This window comes from Pongo abelii, chromosome 13, assembly GCF_028885655.2.
Source record: "Pongo abelii isolate AG06213 chromosome 13, NHGRI_mPonAbe1-v2.0_pri, whole genome shotgun sequence".
Classification (NCBI taxonomy): Eukaryota; Metazoa; Chordata; class Mammalia; order Primates; family Hominidae; genus Pongo; species Pongo abelii.
In genome coordinates, this window is record NC_071998.2 from 45031532 (window position 1) to 45054361 (window position 22830).

Below are 22830 nucleotides of genomic sequence, written 5' to 3' on the forward strand. Positions count from 1 at the left end.
CATTTTAAATTCAGTATTGTTTACATAATTTGTTTAGTGTTTTTCTTTCCTTTTAAAAATTTCTCTTTTTGTAAATTATTGAGATACCCAAGTGGGTCCCTGACCCCTGACCCCCGAGCAGCCTAACTGGGAGGCACCCACCAGCAGGGGCAGACTGACACCTCACACGGCCGGCCAGGTACTCCAACAGACCTGCAGCTGAGGGTCCTGTCTGTTAGAAGGAAAACTAACAGAAAGGACATCCACACCAAAAACCCATCTGTACATCACCATCATCAAAGACCAAAAGTAGATAAAACCACAAAGATGGGGAAAAAACAGAGCAGAAAAACTGGAAACTCTAAAAACCAGAGTACCTCTCCTCCTCCAAAGGAACACAGTTCCTCACCAGCAACGGAACAAAGCTGGACGGAGAATGACTTTGACGAGCTGAGAGAAGAAGGCTTCAGACGATCAAATTACTCCGAGCTACGGGAGGATATTCAAACCAAAGGCAAAGAAGTTGAAAACTTTGAAAAAAATTTAGAAGAATGTATAACTAGAATAACCAATACAGAGAAGTGCTTAAAGGAGCTGATGGAGCTGAAAACCAAGGCTCGAGAACTACGTGAAGAATGCAGAAGCCTCAGGAGCCGATGCGATCAAATGGAAGAAAGGGTATCAGCCCTGGAAGATGAAATGAATGAAATGAATGAAATGAAGCGAGAAGGGAAGTTTAGAGAAAAAAGAATAAAAAGAAACGAGCAAAGCCTCCAAGAAATGTGGGACTATGTGAAAAGACCAAATCTACGTCTGATTGGTGTACCTGAAAGTGACGGGGAGAATGGAAACAAGTTGGAAAACACTCTGCAGGATATTATCCAGGAGAACTTCCCCAATCTAGCAAGGCAGGCCAACATTCAGATTCAGGAAATACAGAGAACGCCACAAAGATACTCCTCGAGAAGAGCAACTCCAAGACACATAATTGTCAGATTCACCAAAGTTGAAATGAAGGAAAAAATGTTAAGGGCAGCCAGAGAGAAAGGATGGGTTACCATCAAAGGGAAGCCCATCAGACTAACAGCGGATCTCTCGGCAGAAACCCTACAAGCCAGAAGAGAGTGGGGGCCAATATTCAACATTCTTAAAGAAAAGAATTTTCAACCCAGAATTTCATATCCTGCCAAACTAAGCTTCATAAGTGAAGGAGAAATAAAATACTTTACAGACAAGCAAATGCTGAGAGATTTTGTCACCACCAGGCCTGCCCTAAAAGAGCTCTTGAAGGAAGCGCTAAACATGGAAAGGCACAACCGGTACCAGCCACTGCAAAATCATACCGAAATGTAAAGACCATCGAGACTAGGAAGAGACTGCATCAACTAACGAGCAAAATATCCAGCTAACATCATAATGACAGGATCAAATTCACACATAACAATATTAACTTTAAATGTAAATGGACTAAATGCTCCAATTAAAAGACACAGACTGGCAAATTGGATAAAGACTCAAGACCCATCAGTGTGCTGTATTCAGGAAACCCATCTCACGTGCAGAGACACACATAGGCTCAAAATAAAAGGATGGAGGAAGATCTACCAAGCAAATGGAAAACAAAAAAAGGCAGGGGTTGCAATCCTAGTCTCTGATAAAACAGACTTTAAACCAACAAAGATCAAAAGAGACAAAGAAGGCCATTACATAATGGTAAAGGGATTAATTCAACAAGAAGAGCTAACTATCCTAAATATATATGCACCCAATACAGGAGCACCCAGATTCATAAAGCAAGTCCTGAGTGACCTACAAAGAGACTTAGACTCCCACACATTAATAATGGGAGACTTTAACACCCCACTGTCAACATTAGACAGATCAACGAGACAGAAAGTCAACAAGGATACCCAGGAATTGAACTCAGCTCTGCACCAAGCGGACCTAATAGACATCTACAGAACTCTCCACCCCAAATCAACAGAATATACATTTTTTTCAGCACCACACCACACCTATTCCAAAATTGACCATATACTTGGAAGTAAAGCTCTCCTCAATAAATGTAAAAGAACAGAAATTGTAACAAACTGTCTCTCAGATCACAGTGCAATCAAGCTAGAACTCAGGCTTAAGAATGTCACTCAAAACCGCTCAACTACGTGGAAACTGAACAACCTGCTCCTGAATGACTACTGGGTACATAACGAAATGAAGGCAGAAATAAAGATGTTCTTTGAAACCAACGAGAACCAAGACACAACATACCAGAATCTCTGGGATGCCTTCAAAGCAGTGTGTAGAGGGAAATTTATAGCACTAAATGCCCACAAGAGAAAGCAGGAAAGATCCAAAATTGACACCCTAACATCACAATTAAAAGAACTAGAAAAGCAAGAGCAAACACATTCAAAAGCTAGCAGAAGGCAAGAAATAACTAAAATCAGAGCAGAACTGAAGGAAATAGAGACACAAAAAACCCTTCAAAAAATAAATGAATCCAGGAGCTGGTTTTTTGAAAGGATCAACAAAATTGATAGACCGCTAGCAAGATTAATAAAGAAAAAAAGAGAGAAGAATCAAATAGATGCAATAAAAAATGATAAAGGGGATATCACCACCGATCCCACAGAAATACAAACTACCATCAGAGAATATTACAAACACCTCTATGCAAATAAACTAGAAAATCTAGAAGAAATGGATAAATTCCTCAACACATACACCCTCCCAAGACTAAACCAAGAAGAAGTTGAATCTCTGAATAGACCAATAACAGGAGCTGAAATTGTGGCAATAATCAATAGCTTACCAACCAAAAAAAGTCCAGGACCAGATGGGTTCACAGCCGAATTCTACCAGAGGTACAAGGAGGAGCTGGTACCATTCCTTCTGAAACTATTCCAATCAATAGAAAAAGAGGGAATCCTCCCTAACTCATTTTATGAGGCCAGCATCATCCTGATACCAAAGCCTGGCAGAGACACAACAAAAAAAGAGAATTTTAGACCAATATCCTTGATGAACATTGATGCAAAAATCCTCAATAAAATACTGGCAAACAGAATCCAGCAGCACATCAAAAAGCTTATCCACCATGATCAAGTGGGCTTCATCCCTGGGATGCAAGGCTGGTTCAATATACGCAAATCAATAAATGTAATCCAGCATATAAACAGAACCAAAGACAAAAACCACATGATTATCTCAATAGATGCAGAAAAGGCCTTTGACAAAATTCAACAACCCTTCATGCTAAAAACTCTCAATAAATTAGGAATTGATGGGACGTATCTCAAAATAATAAGAGCTATTTATGACAAACCCACAGCCAATATCATACTGAATGGGCAAAAACTGGAAGCATTCCCTTTGAAAACTGGCACAAGACAGGGATGCCCTCTCTCGCCACTTCTATTCAACATAGTGTTGGAAGTTCTGGCCAGGGCAATTAGGCAGGAGAAGGAAATCAAGGGTATTCAATTAGGAAAAGAGGAAGTCAAATTGTCCCTGTTTGCAGATGACATGATAGTATATCTAGAAAACCCCATTGTCTCAGCCCAAAATCTCCTTAAGCTGATAAGCAACTTCAGCAAAGTCTCAGGATACAAAATCAATGTACAAAAATCACAAGCATTCTTATACATCAATAACAGACAAACAGAGAGCCAAATCATGAGTGAACTCCCATTCACAATTGCTTCAAAGAGAATAAAATACCTAGGAATCCAACTTACAAGGGATGTGAAAGACCTCTTCAAGGAGAACTACAAACCACTGCTCAAGGAAATAAAAGAGGATACAAACAAATGGAAGAACATTCCATGCTCATGGGTAGGAAGAATCAATATCGTGAAAATGGCCATCCTTCCCAAGGTAATTTACAGATTCAATGCCATCCCCATCAAGCTACCAATGACTTTCTTCACAGAATTGGAAAAAACTACTTTAAAGTTCATATGGAACCAAAAGAGAGCCCGCATCGCCAAGTCAATCCTAAGCCAAAAGAACAAAGCTGGAGGCATCACGCTACCTGTTCAAACTATACTGCAAGGCTACAGTAACCAAAACAGCATGGTACTGGTACCAAAACAGAGATATAGATCAATGGAACAGAACAGAGCCATCAGAAATAATGCCACATATCTACAACCATCTGATCTTTGACAAACCTGAGAAAAACAAGAAATGGGGAAAGGATTCCCTATTTAATAAATGGTGCTGGGAAAACTGGCTAGCCGTATGTAGAAAGCTGAAACTGGATCCCTTCCTTACACCTTATACAAAAATCAATTCAAGATGGATTAAAGACTTAAATGTTAGACCTAAAACCTTAAAAACCCTAGAAGAAAACCTAGGCAATACCATTCAGGACATAGGCATGGGCAAGGACTTCATGTCTAAAACACCAAAAGCAATGGCAACAAAAGCCAAAATTGACAAATGGGATCTAATTAAACTAAAGAGCTTCTGCACAGCAAAGGAAACTACCATCAGAGTGAACAGGCAACCTACAAAATGGGAGAAAATTTTCGCAACCTACTCATCTGACAAAGGGCTAATATCCAGAATCTACAATGAACTCCAACAAATTTACAAGAAAAAAACAAACAACCCCATCAAAAAGTGGGCGAAGGACATGAACAGACACTTCTCAAAAGAAGACATTTATGCAGCCAAAAAACACATGAAAAAATGCTCACCATCACTGGCCATCAGAGAAATGCAAATCAAAACCACAATGAGATACCATCTCACACCAGTTAGAATGGCAATCATTAAAAAGTCAGGAAACAACAGGTGCTGGAGAGGATGTGGAGAAATAGGAACACTTTTACACTGTTGGTGGGACTGTAAACTAGTTCAACCCTTGTGGAAGTCAGTGTGGCGATTCCTCAGGGATCTAGAACTAGAAATTCCATTCGACCCAGCCATCCCATTAGTGGGTATATACCCAAAGGACTATAAATCATGCTGCTATAAAGACACATGCACACGTATGTTTATTGCCGCATTATTCACAATAGCAAAGTCTTGGAACCAACCCAAATATCCAACAATGATAGACTGGATTAAGAAAATGTGGCACATATACACCATGGAATACTATGCAGCCATAAAAAATGATGAGTTCATATCCTTTGTAGGGACATGGATGAAATTGGAAATCATCATTCTCAGTAAACTATCGCAAGAACAAAAAACCAAACACCGCATATTCTCACTCATAGGTGGGAATTGAACAATGAGAACACATGGACACAGGAAGGGGAACATCACACTTCGGGGACTGTTGTTGGTTGGGGGGAGGGGGGAGGGATAGCATTGGGAGATATACCTAATGCTAGATGACGAGTTGGTGGGTGCAGCGCACCAGCATGGCACATGTATACATATGTAACTTACCTGCACATTGGGCACACGTACCATAAAACCTAAAGTATAATAATAATAATAATAAAAGAAAAAAAGAAAAAAAAAATTATTGAGATACCAATTATAGGCCTTTATTTTAATGTATAGCCTTAGTTTTTTATTATTTCTTTATATTTTCTCGTACATGGAGTTATATATATTATTTGTTGATTTCATTTGTTTGATTTTGTGAAATAATAGCATAGTCCTTTTTTCCCCTGATGAACTAAATGAAAATAAAACAGACAACATTGAAGATGACATCTCTTTTTTTTTCTTTATTTTATTTTATTTTTTTTTCTTTTTTTTCTTTTTTATTATTATTATACTGTAAGTTTTAGGGTACATGTGCACAATGTGCAGTTTAGTTACATATGTATACATGTGCCATGCTGGTGTGCTGCACCCATTAACTCGTCATCTAGCATTCGGTATATCTCCCAATGCTATCTCTCCCCCCTCCCCCTACCCCACAACAGTCCCCAGAGTGTGATATTCCCCTTCCTGTGTCCATGTGTTCTCATTGTTCAATTCCCACCTATGTGTGAGAATATGCGGTGTTTGGTTTTTTGTTCTTGAAATAGTTTACTGAGAATGATGATTTCCAATTTCATCCATGTCCCTACAAAGGACATGAACTCATCATTTTTTATGGCTGCATAGTATTCCATGGTGTATATGTGCCACATTTTCTTAATCCAGTCTATCATTGCTGGACATTTGAGTTGGTTCCAAGTCTTTGCTATTGTGGATAGTGCCACAATAGACATATGTGTGCATGTGTCTTTATAGCAGCATGATTTATAGTCCTTTGGGTATATGCCCAGTAATGGGATTGCTGGGTTAAATGGTATTTCTAGTTCTAGATCCCTGAGGAATCGCCACACTGACTCCCACAGTGGTTGAACTAGTTTACAGTCCCACCAACAGTGTAAAAGTGTTCCTATTTCTCCACATCGTCTTAGGCATGGGCAAGGACTTCATGTCTAAAACATGAATGTCTAAAAGCAATGGCAACAAAAGCCAAAATTGACAAATGGGATCTAATTAAACTAAAGAGCTTCTCCATAGCAAAAGAAACTACCATCAGAGTGAATAGGCAACCTACAAAATGGGACATCCCTTTTTACTGTAGCATTACCGGAGGACTATGAAGTGAATTCTGGAACTACTCAGAGTCCTTACTCTTTTAAATAAAAATTAAATAATACGTGGGCACTTTAATGGAGGTAAAGATTTAAAATGCATCTGTTAAAAGTGCGTAGTGTCAAACATACAAATGATAGGGTTCTTAATTGAAGTATTAAAATAATTATGGAGATGAGAATAGCCCATATATTGGGTGAAGAGTCTGACTTGATACAGCTGGTTCTGATCAGAGAATCCTTGGTACAGGATGTTAAGATGTGGAGATTTCTGTAGTTTGCTGCTAACTTAATTGCCTTGATTGTTTCAGGGTATCCATTACTGTCAGCTGAGATAGAAGAAATAGAAGATGCACAAAAACAAGAAGCCGCCCTGCTGACAAAATGGCAAAGGATTATGGGAATTAACTATGAAATAGTGGTAGGTTAGCTGACCTTCTTTAATTTTCTAACTTGTAACTGTATTTGAGCAGGCAGTTCGAGGGAATAATAGAGGCAATCATTAGAGTTCCAGAGAAGAATCAAATGTACAGGTCTTTTTTAGACAACCTAAATGTGGTGATCCAGGTAATGAAAAAAATTTAGGTTGGAGAAAGGTATATAGTAACAAAGGAACTGAAATAAATGGGATGAAAGTTTTGAAACTTGTATTTTATCAGTATTTTAATGTTTCCAGTAATAGTATGAATAATATAGACACAAGGAAGGGTTTTTCTGATTTTTAAACCTATGATTTATAGAAAGAATCAAAATAGAATGAGTTTGTTTAAAAATAAAACAAAATTTATCATGACTTATGAGCAGAAATGTAAAAGGACTCTTCTACTCTTTCTTTTCCCCTCCTATGTATTTACCTTCCTGAGGAGGTTAATTCTGCATACTTTTTTTCATACCACTTATGCTGTGGTGAATGTTTTATGTTTATTAATAGCCTGTATATCTAGCATAGCCATTGTGACCTACGATCCCAAAAGGAGGTCTAACAAAATTGATATAAATTATCAATCTTAAGATACATACCATACCAGCAAATTTCACGGATTTCAAAAGAAAAAATAAAATACTATGTTAGGTAGAATTTTTCATATTTCTTGTAATATTTATATACCTCTGGACTAGAAGGGAGAAGATACAGCAGATGACATATGTTAATAACTAGCGTTTATAGCATACTTTGTGCCAAGCAGCAGTGTTCTTAGTATTTCATTTAGTCCTCATGACCATAATCATCTTTTTTTTGTTTGTTTATTTGTTTTTTTGAGACAAGGTCTCGCTCTGTCACCCAGGCTGGAGTGCAGTGGTGCAGTCATGGCTCACTGCAGCCTTGACCACCAGGGCTCAAACTGTTCTCCTGCCTCAGCCTTCCGAGTAGCTTGGACTACAGGCATGCAGCACCACGTCCAACTGATTTTTGTATTTTTTGTAGAGACTGGGTTTTGCCATGTTGCCCAGGCTGGTCTTGGACTTCTGGACTCCAGCAGTCTGCCTGCCTCAGCCTCCCAAATTGCTGGGATTACAGGCATGCACCACTGCACCTTGCTATAATCTTTTTTTTTTAAACATTCAAAATGATTAACAGTCAAATATGAATTGAGTAAGTATAGCTGTTACTACCATTTTAAATTGACTTAAGGAAAAATACATTAAGGTCCATCTTAACAGTGGTTAACATGAAACTTCAGAAATTATTTTCATGGAGGGATAGGGTTAATGTGGCAGGTGTGCATACCTGAGACTGCAGTCCTTTGGGTGGTAATTGAATAATGAAAGAGACCTTTTGACTAGCCATTTTGTTGTAGGCATCAGAGCTCAGACTGAACTTTTTTTTTTTTTAAATTTTACTTTAAGTTCTAGGATACATGTGCAGAATGTGCAGGTTTGTTACATAGGTATACATGTGCCATGGTGGTTTGCTGCACCTATCAACCCATCATCCAGGTTTTAAGGCCCGCATGCATTAGGTATTTATCCTGATGCTCTCCCTCCCCTTGCCCCCACCCCACTACAGGCCCTAGTGTGTGATGTTTCCTTCCCTTTGTCCTTGTGTTCTCATTGTTCAACTCCCACTTATGAGTGAGAACATATGGTGTTTGGTTTTCTGTTCCTGTGTTAGTTTGCTGAGAGTGATGGCATCTAGCTTCATCCATGTCCCTGCAGAGGACATGAACTAATACTTTTTTATGGCTATGTAGTATTCCATGGTGTATATATATTTTCTTTATCCTAAGGCTGAACTTTTAACTGCCTTTGTGCTCATGCTTTCTTGGTGGCATTCCTAGTAATCTGTCAAGTGCAGAAGTGTATGATAAATGAAAAAGGACTAAGATATTTATGGGCCTTGGCAAGATAAAGGTAGTAAGACATAGATCTGACTTCAAATTGTTTGCTATGTAGCAATACAGCATAAATGAAATCATAAGGGAAGTAGTGTAACAGGACTGACTAATGGACATTATTGGATGGGACATTCTCAGGGGAAGTGATGTCTAAATTGGGTTTTCAGGGGTGAGAAGGATTTCATCCAGTATTAGATTTCAAAGTCAGATGATATCATTTCTGAAACTGACTTCTGCATGTTATCATTAAAATTTGAAAGAGCTCTTTTTAATCAAACTTTTTTTTAGTTCTTTTATCCCTCAGTTTCCTTAACTATAAAATAAAAGGGATAAAGTAGATTGTCTTTGGCATACCTTCTGATTTTAATATTATATTTATTGGATTCTGTGTGAAAATGAACAGCTTTCTAACATTCTTCATTATTTAATGTAACAGTAGGAAATTGGAAGTTCATTCTTTTGTTTTAAGGTTTGATCGTTTTTAAAGACCATTGTCTCTGGATACAGCATAAAACCAGGAATGTGGTTCTAGGTTCTTTGTTTAGATTCAAACCCTTTTCTGCCTGTGCAACTGTGGTCATGGTAACTTTTCTGAACCTCGTTTTTCTACTTGGGAAACGAGAGAAATTGTACCTATTTATGAGAAACAGATGAGATCTATGTAATGGGAGCTTGCGGCTCACTGCTTCCTTTCAGTTTGTAAGTTCATGAAATCAAAAGACACCAGTACTCTTTCAAAGGAAAAGCCCCAAAGCTTTGCAGTTTTACATATGGTTTTTGAAGCTTTGTGAGAAAGATGACCACTTTTGGGTAAACATAAAACATAAAATGTGTGCATGAGTAGAAATAAAAAGAAAGAATATAAAAATTGTGGTGATCTTTTTTTTTTTTTCTTTTCAGGTGGCCCATGTGAGCAAGTTTAGTGAGAACAGTGGATTGGGGATAAGCCTGGAAGCAACAGTGGGACATCATTTTATCCGATCTGTTCTACCAGAGGGTCCTGTTGGACACAGCGGAAAGCTTTTTAGTGGAGATGAGCTTTTGGAAGTAAGGAGCTATGCTATTCCTTCTCCTCCTTAAATAAGACATGGAAAAGCTTGCAGGAGGCTTAATGTAGTGAATAAATTCTCATTTTAAATTTCCCCTCCAAAGGGGACTTGAGAGAAATCTACAGATAAAAACAACCCAAAGCAGAAATTTTGTATCTGTGTGTACATTTAGCTTTAGAACTAATTCATGCCATTTTTTATTTAGGTTCAGAAAACTTTAAAAAGAGTCTTTGAAATTTTTTTTAACATTTATTTAATTTTTAGAATAAGTAACGCATTCACATGTTTAAAATCACAGAGAATACAAAGATAAAGAATGGAAAAGGGTCTCCTTCCTGTCCCAAGTCATCCAGTTCTCATCACCCTTCATTAGGTAACTACTAATATATTTGCTTCTTTGTAATCTGCCAGTATTTTTAATGCATAAATAAGAAAGTTTGAATATATTATTTTCCCTCACTTTTTAAAATACACTAGCATACAATATATGTCATTGTCCAGTTTTTTTTTTACTTTATAATTATACAAAATGTCAAAGTTTTATAATATTCTTCTCCTTGTCCCTTTCATTGTTTGGAAATATTTTTATTTTCTCTTTTTTCCAGACCACTACACTGGCAGATCAAACATAGATGAAAGCTAGTGGTTTTTCTTTGAGTGCTTTAGAAGCTCCAATTCCAACAATACTCTAAACTTGCACATAAATTTAGATGGTATTTCCACAGGTCTCACTATAGTTCTGAGCACAGTAAACTATGGTAATGACTATAGTAAAATTTATATTTAATAAAAAAATTGTGTTCAAAAGAATGTTCATATTATGAAGTGTTGTTTCTTGGACAGTGTATCTTTTTTCACAGGTAAATGGCATAACTTTACTTGGGGAAAATCACCAAGATGTGGTGAATATCTTAAAAGAACTGCCTATAGAAGTGACAATGGTGTGCTGTCGTCGAACTGTGCCACCCACCACCCAATCAGAATTGGATAGCCTGGACTTATGTGATATTGAGCTAACAGAAAAGGTATCAGATTTGCATACATGAGGCTAACTTACGTATATAATGGAAAGGCTAAATGGCTTAAACATTTTTAAGCATTTTTCAATTTGGTATTTGATTTACTCACATCGCCCATGGCTTGGAGGATAGAATTTAAAGTCAGACAAATCTGGGTTTGAATCAGACTTGACACTAGCTGTGGGAAATTGGGCAAATCACTTCATCTTTCTGAAACTCAGTTTTCTCCTTGGTAAAATGTAAGTCATGATGCCTGTCTCAAAAAGTTGCCCTGAAGGTTAAATAAGGTTACGTAATCATGTTAGATGTTAATGCACACTACATACTTGTTTAATTTACTTGCAGTATTTCTATGAAGTAGATGCTCATATTCGTCTCCATTTGCAGAAGAGAAAACTGAAGTATATAGTGTGTACATAGTACATATGTGGTAAAAAATATTTTTAAATAACCTACCCAACTCTGCCTGGCACACAGTTACCACTTAGTGAATGGCTAAAATATGGATGGACACAGCATTTCTGTGTGGATAGGTCTTACTTGTTTACATACTATCCTTTTAAAATACAATAAATTTGGCCCATAATGATACATGTCAGATAATTCTCTGTGACATTCAGGAACTCACATTTTCCTGTTTGTTTATTATTTTTCATTCATTCATATCATGATGTCAAGAAATGGAGCTAATCAGCTTTTCTGAGGATACACAATACATACCTAAAGTTAGGATTATGACTTTGCATAATATGTGGTCTAGTCAAATCTCATTTAAGGTATGTTGAGAGATGATGTTAGGATTTGATTTATATTATATTGAATGAATCAGTACAATGGAATAATTTTGAAAATTTTGAAGAATAAAATGCATAGTTTAATTTTCATATGGGTGATTAGAATAGGGTAGAACAAGAAACATAATTACAAATTTTATAGCACTCAAAGTCTAGCACCCTATATGTATCCATACATGTTTTTATGTGTATAATGGGATTATTACAATAAAGCAAATGGGTGTCATTTGCATCTGTGGTCCTAGGCTATGCAATAATTGATTAGAAGCAAAGATATTGTACAAACTAGAATTTCATCCTCATAAACACATCTTTCTTTAAGTTATGTTCATACAGATGAACCAAGTTGAATTAACCTATATTAACCTAATATTTTGAATGCCTATTTCTGTCAGATGCCTTATAAGTGTTACTTCATTTAGTCCTCAGAAAATTCTATGAGATGGGTAACTCTGGGGCCCAGGTTATGAGTATTGCTCAATGTAATTCAGATTTTAAATATTCAAGCTGCTTCAAGCTGGGGGCAAATCTGATTTCAAATCTTATGTTTTGCCACTGTGTATGTTAATTTGTTAATGAAATAACCATATGCACAAGTCACAGCATTTTAGAACTCTTATTTGTATAGAGTATAGAACTTTTGCATACATCCATTTTCTCTTGTTTTTATTTATCATAAGAATTCCTTTTATTTAATATCAAAATAGCTTTACATTTTTTTCTGACTAGAGATGATTGGAATACTGATGAAAAAAGTGATAGTCACGCACAATCCTGCTGTCAAGATATAACCATTGCATATTTTCATAGACCTTTGAATCATATATTTTTGATGTTTGTTAAAACTTAGGTATTTCTTCCTTTTTAACATCTTTCAATAATTACTACCTTAATTCCTAAAGATTTCATGAAAAGCTGTTGCTACTCTTGTTTGAGGATGTTTTGTTTGGACAGATGCTGGGAATACCCCTTTTCTTGTAGCGTTGGTATGTGTGTCAGCTAATGCAATGCCTCTGAAATAAGAGCTGTCTGATATTATCCAGCCTCATGTAGATCTAGGTGAGTTCATCGGGTCATCAGAGACAGAGGATCCAGTGCTGGCGATGACTGATGTGGGTCAGAGTACAGAAGAGGTTCAAGCACCTTTGGCCATGTGGGAGGCTGGCATTCAGCACATAGAGCTGGAGAAAGGGAGCAAAGGACTTGGTTTTAGCATTTTAGATTATCAGGTAAGTATATACTACTTTTAACAGTTTTTAAAGGCATATCGTTGCTATCAAAGAAAAAGCAGATTATGATAGTTTATAACCATCAAAGACGTTTTCTTTTTTCTAGTCAGTCTTTCAAAATAGTGATTTATAGGATTCATTGATTATCATAAAGGATTTCTTTTAACATTGAGTTCATTGAGCTATTTTTATTTCATCTCTTGGAATTGGAAGATACATTTTAGGAATATCATAGTGGGTGTTTTTTCATTATTTGGGAAGTGTTTATGTTATTTTTATTTCCATGTGCTTATTTGTTGACTCATATTTTAATGGTAAGTCATAAAGAAGTAGGTATTTCTTTTGTCTATAACAAGAATGCTAATTTATAATCTGATATTCCAATTAATATTTCTGTTGTTCCAATCATTTGACTAAATTTATGAATATACTTAAATTGGTCAAGTTGGCCTTGTGTCCCTGCTTGCATTGCATTCTTTGCTAAGGGAGGAGATGGTAAAGCCTGTCTGATAGAGTGCTGCTGTTGTTCCTTACTTACACTAAATCAGAAAGCCACCTTGGATGACTCCAGGAAGTTGTGTTCATAGGGCCTGACTCTGGAGCCTTGTTAAAACATTAAGGTTGCTGTGTGTCTGAAAATACTTCACTACCACATACTTTATGGCCTCGCTCTCTGTTCTTTCATTTCAAAAGGATGGGTCCTACCTTCAGTGCACTTATATCTAGTAGTGAGTTGATGTTCCATACAGTAACACCCTATTTAACAAATGCTTTTGTTAATAATTAATATACCCAACATCTGGCCTCCAATAATAGTTATAAAATTTGATAACTTATCAAAGTTAAAATTATAATTTTAAAGTCATCTGTACAATTTAAGAGGTCTACTCAGGAACATTAGGAAGTGAGGGTGCCATTGTTTAAGGTGACTTCTTCCTAAACCCTCTAAAATGGAGATAGCTTTTGTCTAAATAATTAGAAATTTTATATGGATTTTTTTTGGCATGAAAATTTTTAAAGGCACTTGAGACAATTACTCATTTGTTACAATTTAGGGTGTACGACCTGTAGAAGAATTTTCTTTGTAAAATGAGCTGACTCCTCTTTCCTTTTGCCTTCTGTCAGGATCCAATTGATCCAGCAAGCACTGTGATTATAATTCGTTCTTTGGTGCCTGGCGGCATTGCTGAAAAGGATGGACGACTTCTTCCTGGTGACCGACTCATGTTTGTAAATGATGTTAACTTGGAAAACAGCAGTCTTGAGGAAGCTGTAGAAGCACTGAAGGGAGCACCATCAGGAACTGTGAGAATAGGAGTTGCTAAGCCTTTACCCGTAAGAATTCAGATTTTATTGCTTCCCTTTATATTTACAAGCAAAATGGTTCATAGGTCTACTTTTCGCTTTAGGTGTTCTCATGATTGAATCGTGACTTTCAGTACTTTTCATCAATGTGATTACTAGCTCCATTCGTATAAAGATTTAGTTTTGAGTAATATTTAAAAAAAATAAAGGAAAGAAAATAGCCAGGAAGTTTATAAATAAACTTCTAACTTACTGGTCTTTCGTTCACTTTTGACATTGATTGATTGATTGATTGATTGATTGATGGAGCCTTGCTCTGTTGCTCAGGCTGGAGTGCAGTGGCAAAATCTCGGTTCACTGCAATCTCCACCTCCTAGGTTCAAGCGATTCTCCTGCCTCCTGAGACCTCCTGAGTTGCTGGGACTACAGCCATGACCATGCCTGGCTAATTTTTGTATTTTTAGTGGAGACGGAGTTTCACCATGTTGGCCAGGCTGGTCTCGAACTCCTTACCACAAGTGATCCCCCCACCTCAGCCTTCCAAAGTGCTAGGAATACAGGTGTGAGCCACCACGCCCAGCCTTGACATTTTATATTTGATAATAAGGTCACGATTAATGCAAAATCAAATATTTTCAAATGAATATGGCTTACAATATCTATACCAATGTAGTGGGGTATTAAAAAAATTAATAGCATTAACTAACAATAAAATCTTTAATCACAGTGGGATAAAGTAGAATCTCTGTCAGAGTGGCTTCAAGTTGCTAAATTCAGTTGACTTCAACACATTTGCTGTCTAATTACTGCAGAGCAGGAAATTAAACTTTCCAAAATGGGTTCATCAGTTTGTGGCTCTCCTGGCAGGGAATAGCTCCCAAATCATAAATTACTGTAATAATAGAAACAACTTTATGAATCCGTGCTACATAAAGCAGTATGTTATATTAAATGTAGTGATTGCAACATGGCACTTATCATTGTATTGCAGTTAAATATTAGAGATGTTCTCAATATTTGTGGGTTTTTTTCCAGTACATGAATATATAGTTTGAAGTGAAAAGGCAGATACACGTTTTCTTAAGAAAATGCAAACACATATAGTTTCATAAGTAGCAATATGGGTTTTGTTGATTTTTGTGAAAGAATTTGTTAAAACGGTAAGCTTTGTTAATGTATTTTAAGTGCCAAAGTTTTATGCACCACCTTTTAGTCCACAAAGAATTTCAGTAGCCTATTAAAATATATTTATGAAAAAAGAGAAAGAGGAGGGCAGGATGATTGAAGAATATGTTAATCCAATCTGAAATCGAACCCGGCTTGTAAAAATTATGACAAAAGAGCACTATGGATGGGAATGTAATAATAAAGATAGGCTATCAGGGACTCTACCTATTTATTAAGATTGGATTATACATTTGGTTCTGGTCTTTCTGTTGGACAGAGAGAAATGGCAAACATGACTCAACATACCTTTTACTTTTACTGTCCTTAAGATGAAACCGTACCAGTTATTCAGAAGCAGTCTTTTTTTTTTTTTTCTGTATAGTTCCAAAATAAATTTCTTTTATGACGGTATTTGATATTTTAAATTCAGTATGCATTGCAACATATGATAAATACCTCTACTTCCCAAAGTGAGGCTTAATAAATATTAAACTCACATGTATGGGCAAAGAAGAAAAACAGTTTTTTTCCCCCTATAATGCTTCTTCTGTATGTTTTGCTGATGCCAGGTGATGTAGGCAGGCTGATTATCTAAATATTTTAGCCCATTTCATCTGAGAGTGGAATAAATATGTTAGCTTTTCTGTCAGTGTGACCAAGTTTGTGATATAATATCTCTAAACTGCAAATTAAGCAGACTGTGGACATGTAGAGATTTGATTTTTGTTTTGTTTTATAAGCCATGCTAAATTGAATTCCCATAGAGTTCACTAACATTTCTTTTCAAGTAAATTGGATTCTTTAAAATAATATTCTTGTAAGGGATGACAGAAGTTGATATTTCTTTTTAATATTTTGTTTTTCTGCAACTTCTTTTATTTCTTAATACCTAAAAGTTGCTTCATTTCTATATTAGGAAGTCATTGTTTGACCAGAATATTTTGCAGATAAAAATAACCGGAAGATTATTAGAATATTAAAAAAATCATTCATTTTAAAAAAAATCTTGTAAGAAGAATGAAAAATTAGTAGAAAGGGATTCTCATCCAACAGGTGATTTTTATATTAGAGTAAATAATCCTCATTGTGTCTTGTCAAATGAATGTCAAATATGAATATCAGATTGCATACTTACCATTCTATGTTGAAGTCATATCGTTTGAAAACTTTACAATTTCTTTCTCTTCCCGCCCCCCTCACTTTTCCTACCTTTACTCTTCTTTTCCATTTTCTTTCTTCTTTGCTGTTCTCTCTCTTTTCCATGAATACCATTTTTCCCTGCAGCTTTCACCAGAAGAAGGTTATGTTTCTGCTAAGGAGGATTCCTTTCTTTACCCACCACACTCCTGTGAGGAAGAAGGGCTGGCTGACAAACCCCTCTTCAGGGCTGACTTGGCTCTGGTTAGTGGCTATGACTTATCAAGCTTTCTTTCAGAAACCTGATGTGTCTTACTTTGCCTTTCAAAATATTCTGAAGAAGTCTATCATATTCTTTGTTTATTATTATATTTGGAAAGATAAACGTGTTTTCTCCAACTTAATTCTCACAATTGAAAATGGGAAGAAAAACCATAATAAATATGGAAAACATTTGTGAGGAAAACTTAATTAACATTGCATTGTAGCAGTATGTAGAATTAATCTTTGTGCCATATCTAAAGTTGGTGGAGCATTTGTTTGCTCCAATTTCACGCTTAAATATCTCTAGGCATTCTTTAACTGTGCTCAATATTCAGTCATAAATCACTGTTTTGGCTGTATTTAATGAGGTAATAGGTATCTTTTTTCCATTAGGTATTAATAGTGTGAAAATCATATAAATTTGTTCAGTTATTAAGAACACCACAGTTTTAAGGAAAGGTAAACCCCATGTTTTCTATAAATACATATATGTAAATATACTGATTTACCAGAAAAATTATAAATTAAAATTTTATTTCTGTTTGATGTTTAAAATAGTATCCATTGGAATAAAAGTATTTGGAGCCACTCTGCCCTTAAGAAACTTTTTTCTGGTAGAGGGTACAATGCTATATCAATAACTAAAGGATAAAACTAAATACCAGGCATAAATATACATATGACATTTACTCAATATAAATACAACAAATTGTACATCCTGTTCACGTTACCCCTACTATTAGAGCTACGTTCCTTACTCAACGTTTTTTGTGGGGCAAACATTGTGCACTGTTGCTAAAAAGGAATATACTTGCTTTTTAAATACTTGTTTTAGTTTCATTAGACTGGAGAAAGGTTTAAAACCTGTTAAATTCTTCATTATGTGTTTATAACTGTGCACATCTTACTTTAAAACAGAGTGAATTATTTCTTTGACTATATATACATTTTGCTGATTCTAATTTTGAGGGAGACAATTCCTTTTGCTAATATTTTTAAATTGCAAGCTCTTGAAATAGCCATTTGAAAAGTTTTGGTATATGTTACAATAAATGCAATAATTTCACACTGTAATACTTAACATACCAGGTAACTTATGGCCCTGCTCTCCGTGGGTATTATGTTAGCACTTCAAAGCTAGATAGCTTAGTATATACAACGAATTACATACAGTACTGTGGTGTAAATAGTACTCAGCCATAGCAAATACTTTTTGAAATGTCGCAGGATACAAATACTATATATGATTATTTCTAAACTACCCGACAAAATAGTATTCTCTCTAGCGTTTACATGGCTTCCTTGAACCTCCTTAAATGGATACCAATCAAAAGGAAGATTAGTTCCACTTTTATGTGAGCTTGGCATCTTATAATGGTAATATGCATCCTGGGTCTTCTCCTTAGCCAGCTAAGTAGTCTTGGACTGGCCACTCAGTTTCTTTGAGTCTCAGTGTTTTATCTCTACAGTAAATAAATGAATTGATTGTTAATATCTCTACTAAGATCCTAAGATATCAGCAATATACATACAAATTATATTGAGGTATTCTTTCATTAATGTTACTTAAATATGTATTGTAATCTATGACACAAGGCTTAGTTAATACTATCTAGATTGTTGTATGTTATGTATATTTGTAAGGGTAAACCTCCACATAGTGACTCACTAGTGAATTTGAACATGTATTTAAAATATGTTGTCAGGCCTATGAAATATATTTGAAGAGAAAATCACTTCAAAATGGCCCACAGGTATTTTTAGTAGTTTTTTGTAAGAATGTGACCTGATATAATGTTATAATTCTTCTGACTTCTCCTGGGTAAGCAGTAAGTTGAAATTACAAAAAAAATAGAACATATGGAATTTTGCCAAGATAGACAGAAAATGCTGGTAATATCAGTGAAAGGTAGTATATATGTCAGTTCTGCCTATTCTCAGGTATGACTTGGAGTGAATTGCAAAAAGAACTTCAAGCTCATCATAATTTAAATATTAATCTTGGTTCTGTGACAGAAGACAGCAATAGGATTATTAGAGAACATGTAGTGAAATTCTCTATCTCACTCTTTATGAGTTTTCTAACAATTTTATAACTTAAAGCTTCACCATAACCAGATCATAATTAGGCCCCTTGTTTGTTAGTATAATTTTAGCATGAAATCACAGATTTTCTTTTTGGTTTCTGCTACTTGAATGGTTTTAAAATCTAGTTCAAGATAATTTAAACAAAATATATAGTTTTAGTGTGGCTTACAAATATATAATTGCCTAGCTGCCTCGTTGAATAACAGTTTATTTTAGTTGACTAGGAAAAATTATGACACAATTTTATTATAAAATTGTAAGAGTTGGGCATGGGAACTGGAAGAAAGTAAATATTTTTCTTAACTATGGAACTGTTTAAACTTAGACTTGATCCAGGCCCTTTGTTAATTGTTGCCTTTAGCCCTTTTATTGATGAAATAAAATAACCTTGTATGCCAGCACTTTCTGCTGTAGGTGGGCTATTTATCCTTGTTCTGCTGCATTAGCAGTGTCTGATGACGGTGAAGAGGGCATATAGAAAATATAATAGATAAAAGAATGATACCAGTTTGCCTTTTAGTCTCAAGTGGAGGTTGTTTGTCATATATGTAATAGAACACAATTCCCAACTGATATTATTGTTTTGTTTCTAGGTGGGCACAAATGATGCTGACTTAGATGAATCCACATTTGAGTCTCAATACTCTCCTGAAAATGACAGCATCTACTCTACTCAAGCCTCTATTTTATCTCTTCATGGCAGTTCTTGTGGTGATGGCCTGAACTATGGTTCTTCCCTTCCATCATCTCCTCCTAAGGTACAAAGGAAAAGCCAATTTTTCTTTTATAGGAAAGTCTTGTGTGTAATTTTCCAGAGGTCAGTCCTTATGGGGAGTTGTGGGAATAATATTTTGGAGACATTATGTTTCTCCAGTTGTGGATTCATTATTGAATTAAAGTACAATTTCATTTAGTTAATGTTGGTTGGATAGCTTTCAGATTACTAGAAACTATTTAAATTTAGTGTCTGAGAATGATAGACACAGAGGCTCAAACTTTGATTAGGGTTTGCATGTCAGAAAGAAAAATTTAACATCATATATTTCTCAAGTTGTGTTTTTAGCCGTGTCTACTTTGGAAAAATTACAAGAATAACTTTATTTTCTTAATGGTTTTAAAACTGACTTCTATGCAGAGTTGGATAGTAAAATATTTCTTGCATTAATTTAACATTTACTAGCTAAGTTAAACTTAATGCTGTCATATGTTTTTATACAAAATGATGCCAAAGAATACTTTACATAAAAAATCACAGTGAATGGTAAATTATGTTTATGTCACTGGATGTGAATGAAGAATTTAGTCACTATTTGACATATCTGTGCCATTTATATTTTAGAAATAGATTATTGGCATAAATGCCCCAACTCTATTCATTTTCTTGGTGACATACTCTATAATGTTCAATAAGTAGTACTTTAAAATGTATCCAATGTTTTGGGTGTGAAATGGTGTCTTACTATTTTAATTTGGATTTCCTGATTACTAATGAGAATGAATGTTTTTTTCATAATATTGGCCATTTGTTTTTCACTTTTCATCAAAGATCTCTTCATATCTTTTGGCCATTTTGTATTGGATTGCTCATTTTTCTTTTGATTCTTTGCAGTTGTTTTTTGGAAATTGATATGCAAAGCAATTCAACATATATTTTTTATGAATATCTGTGTACATGTGTGTAGTAAAATCTAAAAATGTGTTGGCAGGATACTTCTCAACTTCAAAAAAGAAGTTATCCTTGGAGAAAAAAGGAAGTGTGGGAATTTAGCTATGTGTCTAATACATTATAACATATTATGAAGAAAGAGAGATTGATGAAAATATGGCAGAATGTTTGTATCTATTAAATCATGGCAAAGAGTTCATATATGAATATATTTTCTTTATTTTTCTATATTGGAAATATACCATAAACATACATTTAAAATTAAGTTGAAAAGACTGGACAATTTTTTTTTAATGTATGAAATATGTATTTTCTGCATAAATTGAATTCAGTGTGAAGGGGTATTTATGAATAAGTTGGAAAGTAGAATTTCCATAGGTCTAGCACGTTTTCCTCCTTTCCTGATTAACAGGTTTTTTGGCCAGAACGTTTTCAAAGCATTTTCTTTTATGTTCAAGGTGCACCTGTTATCCTTGCAAATGATGCTGGGCAATCTCCTTGAATTGATTTGCAAGGTATAATCTTGAGTGGAGCAGCTGCTCCTCTCTCACCACACCTGAGACTGTCTGTCTGGCTGTGTCCTGTCTGGAATGTGTTCTGGAATGTGTTCAGTCTTTACTGGCCTCAGGGCTGGAAGCTGAGTTCATCTCCTGATGGAATCTCCTAATCCACAGCATAGCACACGTCTTCTTGCCAGTGGACAGATTGCATTGTTTAACTTAGTAATTGTTACTTAAAGGGATTACACAATCTGCATACTGAGAAGCGTATATTTTACAGGGCAAATGCTGGCTGTATGCAGCACAACATATTGGCTTACTGAAGTCTGTTTGCCTCCTTTTTTATTTATTTATTTTTTTTTCCCCAAGCAGTTTACTCTTTTGTTGAAGCAAATTTTGGCAAGCTCGTTTATCAACTGAAATACTTAAACTACAAAACAACAACGAAGACATTAATGAGGGTGTTTTAAAACACATTGTGAAACTCCTGTGTGCTCTTAGTTTTCTTAGAAAGTAGGACTGTTCCTGCATTGTGGTAAAATCTCTGCAACATTTTATATTTTTGGTGACAACTTTCTAATACCTAGACTTTTACTAAAAATTTTTATGTAAATAAAATAAATATATAATGTGCTCTTCCTGTTTCTTTGCAACAAATTTATATTAAAAAGACACGATGGTGATTTGTTATGGAATTTACAATTGACAATTTTTCTTAAAAGTGAGCGTACTTAAAGGCTTTTTAATTCATAAAGTAATACTGTATAGTATATGATTTTTAAGAAAAACAAAGATGCCCCTGTCCTGATTTGAAAGAAGGATTAAAATAGAATGTGAGGATCTCAGAATGTGAGGATAGATTTTTGACTTTGCTAAATATGTGATCATCTTGTAGCCTTAAATAGCAACGGGGTATGAACAAATAATTTTACCTGTCTCTTCCCCTTGATGGTCTTTTGGCCTTCGTCAGGTATACTACCAGAAGTGATCAGTGCTAATCACCTACAGCACAGACTCTTCATAGAGGGAGGCCTCGCTCTTCAGGGCAGCCTAAACACCAAAGGACTGTAGCCATACGTTGGGGCTCTTCCTCACAAAATTATCTAATTTGGGGGTCCATTCTGCTTTACTTTTTTAAAAGAGTATGTGTTTGCTTAATTTGGTTAGTTACCATGTAAAGATTTACGGGAAATAACCATTACTCAAGAACCTGAAAAATATACCTGCCTCTATGGCATTTGGCTTAATAGAGGCAGGTCATTGAAATATAGATTTTAAGAGCAACATGGCTCTAGCCGTGTTTTTCCCTTCTTATTATTTTAAGTTTGATTTCTTTGGTTAATCATTTTACTCCTTTTCCCTTGTTACCTCCAAAGATATGACAAAATGCAGAAATAATTGGTTTTTAAATTTGCAGACTTTTGTTTAAAATTGTAACATGGTTTTTAGAACTTTTTTTTCCTATTTTGATTTAAAAATACAATGGATAAAGATTTAATATCTATTCAAGTTTCCCCTTCTACTCCTTATTCACACCTTTACACCCTGCCCTCCCATGTGCACTCATACTCTTATTCTCTCCAGTGATGATATTGTTACCAATGTAGTGTCTATCCTTCGTTCTTGAATATCAGTTCTGCCAGGAATTACTTTTTATTCTAATGCAGGTTGAACTTGATGTCTATCAAGATAGGAACCCTTTTGCACCTTGTACGTCAACTCAACTAATGGATTTAA

At 35.3% G+C, this 22830-nt stretch overlaps 1 protein-coding gene across 40 annotated transcripts in view; it reads left to right on the forward strand.

The window, feature by feature from the left end:
• Positions 1–22830, forward strand: part of MPDZ (multiple PDZ domain crumbs cell polarity complex component) — a 180104-nt gene that overhangs the window by 82635 nt on the left and 74639 nt on the right. For all 40 annotated transcript variants that reach the window (XM_024252173.3, XM_054519889.2, XM_024252164.3 and 37 more), the window contains 7 exons: positions 6851–6960; positions 9776–9922; positions 10785–10949; positions 12781–12966; positions 14092–14301; positions 16723–16839; positions 19521–19685. In XM_024252173.3, coding sequence (XP_024107941.1) covers positions 6851–6960; positions 9776–9922; positions 10785–10949; positions 12781–12966; positions 14092–14301; positions 16723–16839; positions 19521–19685 — 1100 coding nt within the window. The remainder of the gene's footprint in view (positions 1–6850; positions 6961–9775; positions 9923–10784; positions 10950–12780; positions 12967–14091; positions 14302–16722; positions 16840–19520; positions 19686–22830) is intronic.